Source organism: Squalius cephalus (assembly GCF_949319135.1).
Source record: "Squalius cephalus genome assembly, chromosome: 3".
Lineage (NCBI taxonomy): Eukaryota > Metazoa > Chordata > Actinopteri > Cypriniformes > Leuciscidae > Squalius > Squalius cephalus.
In genome coordinates, this window is record NC_137124.1 from 29,289,283 (window position 1) to 29,304,222 (window position 14,940).

Sequence of the window (14,940 nt, forward strand, 5' to 3'; positions counted from 1 at the left end):
TCATGACTTTATTTAAATCATTCGACGATGATCTACAGACCTCCATGAACGTGTGAACCATGTGAATACAAACGCAGGTTTTTATTTTCTTCCAGGGTACGAGAGGTGATGAATCCATTGCCGATGAGTAGTGAGGACAGAGACGAACACATAAAGGTAATAAAGCATGTGGTCATGTTTATTTAAACAACATTCAAAATAATAATCATAAAATGAAAATAAAATACTGACACACAGCAACCAAAAACATGTTGAGAATGATTAATTAATAATTAAAACAGAGTACAGATACACAACCTGTTGGGACCAACATGCACCTGACCAGAAACAATTAACAAAAACCATCTGCATGAATTACATGCTATAGTTAACATGCAAGTTTGACAATTGATTTTACCTTTGGAAGTGAAACTGCCTAATTAATGTGCATATAGTGCACCATATAAAGGTAAAAGAAATTAGCATATAAATTAATACATTGATCAGAGCACCTGTCAGATATATACAGCTAAGAACAAAACCCTTCACACTAAACAGTCTTCAGCAGCACATAATTAAGTTACAGTGTTTTTAAAAACAAGTATAAGAAATAAATAAAACCACTTAGAAATCAAGGAAAAATACCTAAAGGCATCATTGACAATGGAAAAACAACCCAGAGTTGAAGTATCGATAACTGCGCCTAACAATCAGTAAGACAGACACAGTGGGAATTACTAGAATGCAAAATGAAGACAGAACATGAAACAGAAACAGAGCGACCTGATTAATGTGGACTATGGGCAATTAGGGTTGAGGACTTTCTATAGAATGTTTACATCCAATGGCAAGTTAATGAATTGAAACAAACTCTGGGGAATCATTTGGAAGTGGTTGGCACTGAGTGTTGATCCTTAAAGCAATACTTTATTGTAATAGAGTGATGCCATTTTTAATAACTCAGGTTTTTTTTGGTACCACATATCTAAATGCCTAATAAAATTAGTTTACAGAGCACACTTTTGTTAACAGGGGCCTCATGTAGCGCTTGGATTCAAATCGTTTATTTAATAAAGGGGCTCAGTGAAGTGAAAGAACTATCTAACAGTCACATCCATTCCATACACACAAAGGCAGACAACTATTTAAGTCCTTCAAAAACAGTTCTGTTTCTGCCCACTTGACATTTACCTGTTACTTCAACAATACAAAGAAAGACTTTTAAAGTAACGTGTTTATGCCAAACCAAAGTACAGAAAATGGCACCAAACCGTTTTCTTTCTTCTCAATGTGCAAACATCATTATGCGTTTAGAATCATGTAAACAAACTTGACAGAAACATACGTTTTCTCTTCAGATGTCAGCAGATCTACAGAGGCACATCACTGTTCAAACTATTCGTATTTTGATGGATTCCTCTGATTTCAGACATTAAATGCATAAAAATGCTCCAGTGTGAAAAAAAGGTGAAAAAAAAAAATTAAATACACCACTGAAATGAAAGCAGACCCGTTCTTCTCTCTGTTTACCCATAATGCTCTCTCCAGTTTCTCACATGGCATCAAAATGGAAGCGGTGGGCCTCCTGTCTCTTCTCGCGGTCATCTGCTTTCTGTAAGACACAAACATTTAAAGGTTGCTACATTCTGTAACTTCACGGTCTTGATAGCAAGCTGGGATATCTGGGTCTCGCACGTTAACCTTGCCAGTGAGGTGAATGCAAACACAAAACAATGCCGTTTGATGCACTGGGAGAGGAAAGGACAGACACAGTAAGAGAGAGACAGACAGATAACTCATTCCACACACAATGGCACACTTTACCACGGCGAAATACCTCTGTGTGCGATCACAGATAGAGCCGACACCAGACACTCGCTGCCTGAGACTGATAATAACACACACTGCCAAACCTGGAGAGCAAGCATGTGTGTGTGTGTGTGTGTGTGTGTATGCTCAGTGATTATCCTGTCTCGGTGATGGAAAAAAATGATGTCTATTCTCAGCTTGTATGAGTGACTCACGTAGAGGGTCCCTCTGTGAGGCACTTGTGAATTGGCTCTCCTGTTCTATAAGGGTCACTTGGGTGTACATTTAGCTCCAGGTGTGTCGTTTTCCTTCTAGTAACTGCAGAAAGCACCTTGGTCATAAGCAAAATGGCAAATAAGTAAAAAAAAAGAAAAAAAAAAAAGAAGTAATGTGCCAGTCTGCCAGACAGATATAAGGAGGTATTACTTTCTTTTTCAAAAGGACTTTATATCTCACAGACCATGCAAAAAGAGCCTGAGGCTTTGACTGAGCGCTGTCAAGCTTTACGCTATCTGCTCAGGAGCCTCTAGATGGTATCTGTTTGTAAGATATACTGCTATATGTCAGATTTTTTTTTTTCACGATACGATGCTGAGTCACATCAACATCACTATTCGCCTATTCACTATCACTATTCACTTTCATTAGCGTAATTGAGGGTAATCTGAGATACATACCTGCGAGCTCCTCCTTATTTCAGGTCCATTTAAGTGTGTTGAGTGAGTCATAGGCCAGTCACAGACTCATTGATTACTCTGTCATGAGTGCACGACTTAATTACATACTCAGTGATAAAAATAGCCCGTATGCTCCTTCAAGCTCAGGATTACTAAATAACAGGTCTTGCAGTGGCAGCATGTCTGACCATTTTAGTTATTCCAGAAGAAGTGTATTTGTAACAGTAATGGTCTCTGTCAGATGAGCTGTCAGCAATTTAATGCAACGTAACTTGTTTTTTAACACAAGCACAGTAACAATGGAAAGTATATTGTTTCCACACACACTTTTTTTTTCCATCAGACACTTTTGTATTTCATTGTGATATTTGTTGTAGCAGAAATACAACTTGAATTTCTCTGCCACACATTCGGTTTGACGTGCTCTCCAACTCTCCAAGCACACCTCAAGGCGCTAACAAGCTTGCACATACATATATATTTATATATGTATATATATATAAATATGAACATATACAGTACAGGTACTGATGAAACCGTAAACAACATATAGTACAGCATTTATAAACTGACCGACCGACGTTCACATGACCCGCATACATCCGAAGTCTCCCGCATCAAATATTAGACGCAGTCATGTTGCCTGTAAGGCATTTTCATTAAATGACCTTAAAATCATGTTCTCCTTTTATTATTCAATAAACAGATCAATATTAGATCATTTATTCAATCTAAAGTACAGTGCCTGCTATGCTGTACGCTTGACGCATATTGGTAATATGCTTTTGTTTTGAATAAGGATATTAAAGTTGGCATGAAATGGAATTCACCATATCCATTTTATAAATCATTTTTATTGTAAACAATTCAACCATACATATGCTTCATTTTGTTTACCTTGTATTTAAAAAATGAAATGACAGCCAGACAGACAGTCTGTGAAATGACAGACTTCTCTCCGGTGACATGCCAGACTTCTCCAATCATTTTGTCCGCACAAACCCACATAAAACGGATAGAACTAAATCTCCACTTTACAATTTTTTTCCCCAATCATCTGCTTCACTCAGATGTACATCATAATATGGAAGAACAGATCAGTTGCTGCTTGCTTCTTTAAAATTTTTTGGTGATACCAATAACGCTAAGTTCATTTTATGGCCGATAACTAATATTTAATTTAAATTGATGGCTAATATTAAAATGTATGCTTTTTATACTAATTTGTCTAAACAATTAAATCAATTGAAAATAAAACCAAATCATTAAAATGATTACAAGCAAATGTAGGCATCATAAAATTGTAGTATGCAGTACAAAAAATATTAATTTAGAGATATGCAAAAGATCACATTAATTAACAGTATTATTAAAGCATTAGTGTTATAAAGAATTAAGTTCAAGTGAGCAGCAAAGGTAACCTAAATATAAAAATATATACATAATACATAAAATCGACCAATACATATGTCCAATATCAACCAATTTTTGACACAATTATGAAGGGAACACATTATATTAATACCGACCTAATATACCTTCCCCTAGAAAAAATCATCTCCAGACCATGCCGACAAAAAGTTATGGAATTCAAGTTGATTCGTCAAACCGTTTTCGATAAACGCACGAACAAATTTTATGTAGCGCATGCGAAAACAGACGTAAGGCTGTATCTCCGCAACGCTTTATCAGATTCAGACCAAACTTGCTACATGTCATCACAAGCATGACCTGAGGCAACATGCAGCGTTTCGGCGCAGCGCCACCTACTGGTCCGGAGATATGAAAAATGGCTATTTTTACTTATAACTTCTGAACAGTTTGTCCAAAACTCATAAAATTTGTCTCGTTAGATTCAGGGCAACATGCTGAGTCGACTGATATCCAATTTTACTATATCGGCCATTTTGGCTGTCGGCCATTTTGAATTTTGTGCTAAAATGCTTTATTTTAAGAACGCATGAACGGATTGTTACGAAACTTGGTATGGGTCATTAGCACAATGTCCTGAAGGAGCCTGAGAAGTTTCGAAACAGCACCACCTAGTGGTCAAAAGTTATAACAAAATTTCCAAAAATGCTAATAACTTTTGAATAAATCTGGCTATTGTAAAGTCACTGGTCTTAATAGATTCCTTGGGTTAAGGCGAGAACATAGATACCAAGTTTTCCTTATTTGGCCGAACTTCCTGTCTGCCATCTTGATTTTCATTCAAAAACTACTTTTTCGAACTCCTCCTAGACCGTTTGTCCGATTTTCACCAAAATCGAATCGTATCATCTCCAGACTGTGCCGACTAAAAGTTATGGATTTTGTGTCGATAGACAAAACCGTTTTCGTATAGCGCAGCAGCAAATTTGAGGCATGATGCCAAAAGGACTATTCAGGCTTTATCTCTGCAATGCCTTGACATATTGACACCAAACTTTGTATGTGTCATTGTCACTTCAGTATGACCACATCACATCAGTTTTGTAACCATGCCACCTATTGGTCGAAAGTGATAATTAAATCATATTTTAAATTAGTTTAAAACTGATGATTTTTCAGCCATTTCACCTACAATTGTCTTTAAATATCTTTAATTGCTCATTGTTGCAGTTGGTCTGACACTTTCAGAAATGTTGGCATGTCTTGTCATCTGATTCTGCTTGGCCCCGATAATTGCTGCTTGCAGCTATATTTTAGTATTATTATTATAACCCTTCTAAAACAAACTAAAGACAAACCAAACAAAAAACACTAAATGACTGGAAACCGTTTTTACTCGCCATCATGTCTTAACAAGTCTCTTCAGGCATTTCTTTAAGAGAGGACGTCTATATCTAGGAAGACAAGGTGTGTTCCTGCCACATGGAGACATGCAAATGATACAGAACACCTCAGTACTTCATTTATCGGTGTCTTTCCTGCGACATTGAGCAGGAAGAGAGGAGCCAGAGGCAAAAAGGAAATACTGCGTCTTATCTTCCTCTAATATCTCACCCCTCCCACTGGGATGCAAATGGAACCATCCGCAGAAATGGAGCGATCTGCTGAGTCCTCTCCAAATGCTATTTTCACAAGCACTACAGGTTGCCCTCTCTTATCTGCTAAAGCCACTTCAATTACAAGCTGTCATGGGGGGCAATGAAGATGGAGGGCAGGGACAAAAGAGATGGAGAGAGAGGAACGCTTTGTACATTGGATGTTTAAAGCTGCTTCCGACTAAACATGCAGTTTCATGAGGGGTTACTTGAGTGTGTTAGTCAATCTGTGCACAGGACTGACATTTCCCCCGCTTCACAATGGCACATGCTCATGCTTATCCTGAAATGTCATGCACAAACATTTACACAAATGCAGCTTTCAAACCATATCTATGACTAGAAGCAGAGAATGTTTGTGGAGTTGTGCTATATTTGGACTGCGAGAAGCTGCAATAAATGGAGAGAAACACAGAAAAACCGAGCGATAATGTGTTACAGTCTGGTAATGTAGCAACATGCGATAATAGACCACCTGCAGCCTACACAGCTCCCAGTGTCAGTTGTGCAGAGAAAAACAGGGCTGCGTAGCTTCTCAGTCAAGCAGAGGAGAAAGGGCCGCTTCCTGACCTTTTAATAGCTGAATAAGTGAGCAATGCTAATCGTCACCTGAACATGTGCATCGGGAAAGCTCGTACTCCATCAAGCGGTCATCAAGACAAGGCAAAGAGCCAAAATACTCCCTCTCTAAACCTTCCTTCAGCCTCTCTCTTCCCTTTTGTCAAATATATAATTGCAGGGCTGAGGAAGAGAGATATGGAGCCAGCATGTTATTTTAATGCAGTGTCAACTCCACTGAAGGTTGTGTATTGGGAAGCACTTCCCTGAGCAGAGAGCAATTATGGTTTTCAGCGCGCATAATCAGGCACCCACAGCAGATGGCTTTGAGAGGAAGCCAAAACCAGAGGAGCTCTTCGCTCTTTGCACACATGCGTACTCAAGAGCGCCACCAGAACAGCCATAATGCCTTTGAATACATGAAGACACGCAAGCACTCTTAAAAGAATGAAAAGACGAAAAAATATGTCCCAATAAACACCCTGCATACACCTGGGAGGCTGAGGGTTGGTGAGTAGGGCGCAGTCAAAAAGTCAAAATAATGAAAAAAGATTAAAAGATATTTGTTCACGAGCCTGGACAGCATTTTTGTCTTTTATTTACCTAAACATTTTTTTTCTAAAATGCATCGGGCCAATGTGAAGGGGTATCACATGGATCACATTGGAGCAGAAACAAAAGCTACTGCTCTCTGTGGGTTTTTCCCGTCGTCTACTTTCGCGTTCATATTTAAATTTCACAAGTTTATTTCGTCCATTACGTCGAAACTGAAAAAGGCAGCTCATACATTTACTCACCCATACACCTTCCCCTCGAAGAAATCAGGACAGATGTGGTCGAAAGTGGACAAAAGAGACGGATTACAACACCAGGGGCCTGATGTATCGTTGCGTATGCACAAAAAAGGCATTGAAATGTGCGCAAGCAATTTTCCTCAAAAAATATCAGGATTTATAAAAAATATAGACCGTGTATACGCACTCTTTTACAGTATGTTTAACATCTGATATACACATTTAGGAAAAATATTTCACTCTCATTAATGGAGTAAAGCATTGAAATTTCATGAAATCATTATCCAGAAGTTACAATACTTTTATGTGAATTTAAATAGAAATATTTGTAGTTCGTGCACTGCTTTTGAACACTTTGCACATGCTGTGTTTTAATGTTTTAACTACAGCGATGATTACTTGGTCATGATAATTCCACTAGAATTTTATAGAATTTGAAGGAAACGGTAAGATATGCACGTTTTGTATTTTAAAATGTTTTGTCAGTGACGCGACAAAATTTACACTGCAAAAAAATAAGGCCTATCTGTTTCCATTAAAAATATATAAACCATCCTAAAATATATGTTTACCTTATAGGCAAAATTGCCTAAATTGCTTAAAGCAATTAAAAATAGCCTACTATCTGGCCAGTGGAAAAGATTGAGAATAACTCTTCTCTGAAATGTATTTTATACAACATAGATTTAATTATTCTAAAACAAGGCAAGGATACTGAATGATTTTTAGTAATGTAATGGGACAGCACATAGTCCTTATCTCATATTTTCCTAATGTCTTTTGTTAAACATGAAATCACGTGGATGGAATAGTAAAACGAGCTCCATATATGGTTATTTTGGTCAGGATACGGGGTGGAGATGCATGTACGCACAATCTTCTGGTGACTGGGTTTTATAAATGGGAATTTTGCGCAGGTTCAGGTTCTGGTTTTATAAATCTGAAAACTGTTGCGCGTACGCAAAATCTAGCTTTTGTGCATACGCTCACTTACAGGATGAAATCTATGGGAGGTTTAATACATGATGCCCCAGGTGTAAACGAGGATGTGTTTCCCTCGTCTAATTGTGATCCGACTGCCCAAAGTGCATCTTTAATACCAGGTGTAAACAGAGCCTTAGGCTGGTTTTATTGGTTCTCAAACAGGGGGCCGGGACCCACTTTAAAGAGGGCTTCAGGATGACTTAAAATAAGACAAAACAAGCTTTAAGATAAGCTAAAACAAATAAAAATCAACTTTCAACAAACCAAATTTCTGGAATTCTAAAGTGTAACAATTATTTCATTGTAATTATAATTAAAGGGATACTTCAGGATTTAGCATTAAGCTTTGTATTAGTAGAAAACCTGTAGTATTTTCGAATTACCGTGCTTTCCACCCTCATCTCCCCCTGAGACGAGAGATTTATGTATTTTTTGTCTGGAAAAAATCCTCCGATGATGCAAAAATCGTCATTTTGCGTCATCGGAGGATTTTCTGGCCAGAGGCTAAAGACTACAGCCAGTAGTAGGAGCTGTCCCGCATGTTTTCAGCCCGCCCATAGGAGGTGGGATCTCACTCACAGAATGTACATAGTGTCAGCCGTCTTTCTTTGGAAGCTAAGCTAACAGGCTCTTGTTCTGTGGAGAAAGCTGAGTAGTAGGAGAAAGCTGAGTACTAGGGGTTACCATCCTCTTTTTCCCGGACATGTCCGGCCGTTGAGATCGTCCAAAATGTCCGGGAATCGACTTTTGCTTTCTGCAGTCGCCATTAATTGTTTACATGCACACCTTTTGTTTCAATCTAACTGAATTCATTCCGATTGGTGAATCTGAATGTCGTGTTTACATGAACGCTAAACAAGTGATCGGTTGATGTGCGTTTTAACATTGCTAAGAAAATTCCCGCTCCTCCGTGAGAGATAGAGACTGATGCGTCTCAGTAATGACGCCACCGGCCTCGCGCCGTTCTCCCGCGGCCCTCAGCCTCGTCCTGCTCGCCACAGTAAACATGATGAATGGCGACTGTAAAACGCAAAAGCCGAATCCCGGACATTTTGGGCGATCTCTAAATCCCGGGCAAACTCGTCACAGAGACTCACTAGCCTAACCTTGTTGTTTTCAACTGCGCTCTCTTACCGGTAGGCGTGGCTTGGGAGTGGCCTCCTAGGGCAGCGAAGCAAGTGCATTCTGGGAGTTGTTGTTTTTCATCCACATAAGCCAAAAATACATTTTCTCAGTCTAGAAAGCTCCAAATTAAAACATTTCTTCACATTTCTTCTACATAAATGACCTATTTTAAATACACATTCATCTTACCAGAGGTGAAGTATCCCTTTAAGTTACTTTCAATCTATAGACACTCGAACATTGTTGTGACCAATGGGAGTGCCCTCGGAGTCAATAAGGTTGAAAGCCACTGTTTTAGAGGGTTTTTGACACTTTTCTGCAGGTAAATCAGCTAAGCACCAGCTTGGCCAGGCTAGGAGACCATCTTAAACCAACTTTTCCAGCAGGGAAATAATAGAGCTATTTATAAACTGAATGACTCTAGATGGATAATTGGTCTCAAGGAATAATGGTTTCCCGTTTACCTTAATCGGACGTGTTTCTTAGGGAATGTTACATAAGTCATGCAGTGGTCTTTAAAAGTTGGCCTTTTTTAAATTTGACATGCTGTCTAAAAAGAACTGATTGAGGGGGTTTGAGGGGCTTACACAATAAAAACTGTCTAACAGCTAAAGCACAGTGCAGCCCGCAAATTACATTTTAGATAAGCTTGTCAACCTCACGAATCAGTTGTTAAAAAACTAGTTGGTTAGCCAACTGTTGTGACCTATCCTGAGTGTTTAAAAGTAATTCATTCACACATTCAGAGGTTCAAATAGCATACAAGAAGGCAAACTATCACCTTCCCACACACAAAGACAAAAACTCAGGCTTTCACGTGCACAAGCTCACACACAACACCCTGGAGGACATGTTGTGTGGGATAATGAGGAACAGATTTGATATGCTGAAAGGACAGAACAAAGCATTTAGCAGCATAGCAGTGTGTGTGTGGAGCACCCTCGCAGAGAGCCCGAGGGCAGGGCCACACACAGACACACCCATCTGCTCAGATCTTCACACACATGTACAGACCAAAGACTAAAGGATGAGCCTGTGTGAGGTCACAATCATTCTGTGCAGAAGGAAACACAGATGCTGGAGTGTTTCAAACAGATCCATAGAAGAAACAGGGAACACAGGAGCGAGAGGATGACAGTGACAATTGGGCTTAGATCAGATGAGTGAAAGGCTGAAAATAAAAGGCTCTCACCTTCTCCTGCCAGTGCAGTATCCCGATGATGACGAGAATAAAGACACAGACGCCAATCAGTGCTATCGCTGTCAATAAGACTATATTACTCGGGGTAAGGTAGAGCTTTGCACTCCAGCTGCAAAAGATACAGACAGAAAGAGAAAGAGAGACAACTGAAAACTTTTCAGAGCAACATCTTTAGACTCAGTGAAAACTTTAAACATCATTCAAAAAACTCTGAAACGAAATGTGAGAACGCACATAAAGTCATTATACAAAGCGAAACCTGTGTAGATCATCAAAACAGTGACGAGGAGTTTACAGCACTGAAGAAAAGTCTTATTAGCACTGTGTACCTTCATTCGCAAGCTTTAACATGATGATTCAAGGAACCTGAGAAAGCTAAATATAATCAGTCCTGACGCACCCTGACAAGCTGAAACATCAGGACATCAAGATGAGCCGCTTTAAATAACAGACCGAAAGCGAGTGAGCGAGAGAGTCGGCACGCTCTCCATTTACTGGAGAGAATAGAACGAGAGATACTCTGTTTATCTTTACGAATTGTTTGAAAGTAAAACGGCAGCTGAAAGAGCCCGAGCTGGGTCTGTGGGGAATAATGGGAAATCAAGCGATCTGCTCAAATATTTATGATAAAGATTGGCGGACAGCTTCATTAAGATACATTTCGGCTGTGCTGGTCGTAAACACATTAAATATTAATGCCCGAGGAAACACCTTCTCGCAGTCCTGATTAAGACTAGTGACGGATGTTGTGATGCTATAATATTGCTTTAAATTACATTAACAAGTTTATTACTATTTGCTTGTTGGCTGTGGGTTTGGATCATAGTAGATGCTGCTGGTCATATTAAATGAAGGAACTATTTGTAAAGTGTACATGGATAGTTTGTGGGAAACAAATTATGATTGAACAGCAGGTGTTGAGCAAGTGTGTGCATGCACATCAACTAGCTAAGGACTGCAAAAATGTTGATAAAATATTTGTTGTAAAACGTATTTTTTTCCATTTACAGGAAAAAATATAGTAATGAGTTTACTGTTTAAAAATATAAGGCTGTCGACGTTAATGCGTTAACGCATGTGATTCATTCAAAATCCTTTTTTCTGTAATGTTTTTTTTTCACGGGTGCTTTGGTGTGCATAAATGTATGAATAATATGGACTCCTTGTATCATTTGATGTCTCCAAGTGTTATTTTAAAAAGCTTGCAGAAAATACAATTCTGTGTGAATCACCCTTCAATTTGATGGTTTACTTTGCTGGACAAAATGAATGTGTTAAACAAGATAAATGGTATATGCCTAATTTCACGATAAGGGTGCGATTAATCGCGATAATTTTTTTTATCTATTGACAGACACATAAAAAATATAATTATTTAACAATTTATACATATATACATTTAACTGAAATGTCATCAATAATAAAAAATTAAAAAAGATCATTTACTTTTAAACTTGCTTATAGTATTATTTATCTGAATGTTGAGTACATTTTTCCATAAATAAAATGTTAATCTGCTACTTGAGTATATGTGTGTGTGTACCTGCGAGGGTCACTCTGTGGGTATGGTATAACGATGAGCTGGGAGTTAGGAATGATAGCGGTCCACTCCTGTTTTCTCACGTCCTGTAAAAGAAAGAGAGTGATAGATGGAAGAGAGAGAATAAGCGCAAAGAATATTAGTACCATTACCATTATGGAAATCCCAGCACATTCAATTTCTGCAGTTGTCTTTTGGCAAACATGAACTAGAGCTGATGTGCCTCTGCGGAAGACAGAGGGGATTTGCAGGAGATTGTATTATTGTATAATTGGACATTATTGAAGTGGGGGATCTTAAAGGAGGACAGGGCATGTTTAACACATCTATCTTTTTACCATCATTAAATACATAATGGCTAATACACTATTCCAACATCTCTCATCACCAAATTTGGCCTACATTTACACTGTTTAACTAAACTTTTGCTAACTAGAGAAAGAGCCGCGCTTCAGATGCCGATATACTCAGTGTGAAGTGAAGCTTCAGTGCCATTACTGAAGTGAGCAGGAGCGATGAGTTCAATCAGAGATTTCAGCATTACTTTAAAGTGCAGATGAGTAGGTGGAGGAGCCATTTGCAGGCAGGTGATCAAAGCTACACAAAACAAGTTTTAAAATATCTGTAAACCTCAACTGGCTACAACCCAGTCAAATCCTTCAGCCGTAAACCCGTGTGATTCCATGTATGATGTTCACTTCAAATGCTCTACACAGGCCAGTCGCACTGTCAATTTGTTAAATATTTACTCCGCTCTCAGAGAGATATAAAACTAATAACTAATATAAAATGATTTTGCATCGACAGAACTAGAAATCCGACATGGCAGCAATGAGAGAGCCAACAGAAACAGCCTTTTCCATTCATGTTGAAGTTGCGAGTCTTTCAGTAGGAGAAAATGCCATCATTTTTAGTGCAAAATGCAGTTAATAAGCCTCCAAACATGAAGCAGCATAAATAGTCATCTATTCCCCCAGCTATTTGCAAAAAAAGTTCATTAGAGGAAGGGAAGTCTCTGGGAGCTGTAATGTATTATGAAGACAGTACCTCTATCAATTACAAAGGTAATTTTCCCTCTTCAACTTCTTTCTCGACAGCAATTAGTAGCAAACGTTAAATCCGTCTTTTTGAGGGAATCCTCCAGGGGTACAGATTTTAATTTCCGACAACACATTTATCATAACTCTACATTACGGTATGTGCGTACATGTGCGCAGCTGAGGAAGAGTGTGTGGTCTGAACGAGCTATTTTTAGTATGTGTCTTTAGTCAGTATGGATGAGGCTTGCAAATGAAAGGGATGGGGTGGTATTCGGTCTCGCTGTGGGGAGTCAAGCCTCTGCCTGCTGTGGAGGTCAACCAGCAGAAAGACAGATTTGTTACAGTCAAAGACCCTCTACTGCTGCTCTGAGCATTAGAGAGGGAGTGCGGCTGAAGCCCACACGTTTTTAAGGTTGCGCTAACCGACAGGCCCTGGCCGTAAATTTAAAGATATGAGATGATTTAACAATTTAAAAGTGCAACCTTCTAATCTGTTAGAAAAACAAACATTTGATTGCTTGTGCTGACAGCTCAGTCCTTGTTAAAGTGTAACACAAATAAGTACAGAGTAATATTAATTAACTGCGTTTACTTTCTATAGGATTAGGGTTTGATTTAGGGTTAGTACATGTAACGTGTAACAAGGACACTTTTTATTTCATGCTCAACAAATGAAGCTCCGATTCTGCATTGTGCAGCATTGAGCAACGTGTTTTTCCAGGATGTACTTCTGACGTGATAACTTGGGTTGTTGAGAGATTAGAGAAGTGAAAACGATAGAGAAAACTGAGCCTCTTTGCCTTCTCCACACGAGCTCTGAGAGTTCATAGCCCAAACCGGAGCTGTCAGCAGGAACTGTAAGTATGCCGTATAGAAACATTCATCTGTGTCAGAAAAATAACCACATATGCAGAGCCTTTGTGAGGAAACTCACAAAGCAAAGTCTCCCTCTCTCATTCCCTTCAGCTTTTGTAGGATCCCAAAAAACATTCTATAGGTCAGTTTAAAAAATAAGTTATTGAAATGAATATGCACTTATTCATATAATCAATATTTGCTGAGAAATACCCTCAAATGAAGAAAATTCAAAGACATTAGTGTGGCAGATGAGTATATCAATCAAAAAGTATCTTAAGAAGTGAATATATTGCACTCTTTCCAAAGATGGACATCTTTCAGAGGTTTCAGTGTGTTGTTTCTTGTTTTTTCAGTGTATTGCATCATGAGCGCTGCATTTTAAAGACACCTTGTCAGGTTAAAAACAGTTCAACTTTTAAAAAGCATGCCTCGAGACCCCTGTATTCGAATCAGGTCAGAAGGCATGATTAAATGTGCCATTTTTGTGTGTGTTATTTTTATGAGTAATTAATTGTACTAAATTAAAGTTTTAAATGGACAGCCCTATTAAAAACACAAAACGCCAAATTGCTGAACGTGAGAATTGCTTAAGCGCAAGCTTTGTGTTAATGTGAATGTGTGTATCCATGTGCATGTATTCATGTGTGAGTGTGTGTTGGTAAATCAAATCTGCAATTCTAATCACTGTTTGATAAAGACCTCTGTTTAGCTCAGTGACAGCAGAGGAAGCCGACGTCTTAAATTTAAATGAGTAGCACTGGGGAAGTGAAGGGAGGGAGAGATTTTAAATTGCACTTCTTCAGCTAAAACCAGACAGAGACAAGACGAAAGGGAAGAAAACACCCCAATAATTTGAAAACCTGGAAAGCATGGAAAGATGCAAGTGCTGTCTTGCAGCTCTAAATAAGGAATATATATATATAAATCTGAAATTTTCTAGAAAGATCATTTTTATCAAGCTTGTATATTTAAGTTCAGTAATTTCACTTAAATGACAACTAATAGGTAATTTTCATTGCCATTTAAGTGAAATTACTGAACTTAAATATGAGCTTGATAAAAATGATCTTTCTAGAAGAAAATTTCAGATGGCACTTAGAGGCTTTTACATCTGAACTCTTCATATATATATATTAGGGCTGTCAAACGATTAATCGCGATTAATCGCATCCAAAATAAAAGTTTGTTTTTACATAATATATGTGTGTGTACGGTGTATAATTATTTTCTATATATAAATACACACACATGCATGTATATATTTAAGAAATATTCGCATGTATATACTGTGTATATATATTTATATTATATATAATTTATATTATATATAAATATTTTATATATAAATT

The 14,940-nt window shown here is 38.2% G+C and overlaps 1 protein-coding gene across 1 annotated transcript in view; it reads right to left on the bottom strand.

Annotated features, from left to right (window-relative positions):
- Nucleotides 1–152: 152 nt before the first annotated feature.
- Nucleotides 153–14,940, bottom strand: part of itfg1 (integrin alpha FG-GAP repeat containing 1) — a 144,008-nt gene continuing 129,220 nt past the window's right edge. Inside the window, exons 16-18 of the mRNA XM_079867062.1 lie at nt 11,697–11,779; nt 10,145–10,262; nt 153–1,591 (exon numbers count right to left, since the gene is read on the bottom strand). Of these exons, the coding sequence (XP_079723188.1) occupies nt 1,532–1,591; nt 10,145–10,262; nt 11,697–11,779 (261 nt within the window). The 3' untranslated portion in view covers nt 153–1,531. The remainder of the gene's footprint in view (nt 1,592–10,144; nt 10,263–11,696; nt 11,780–14,940) is intronic.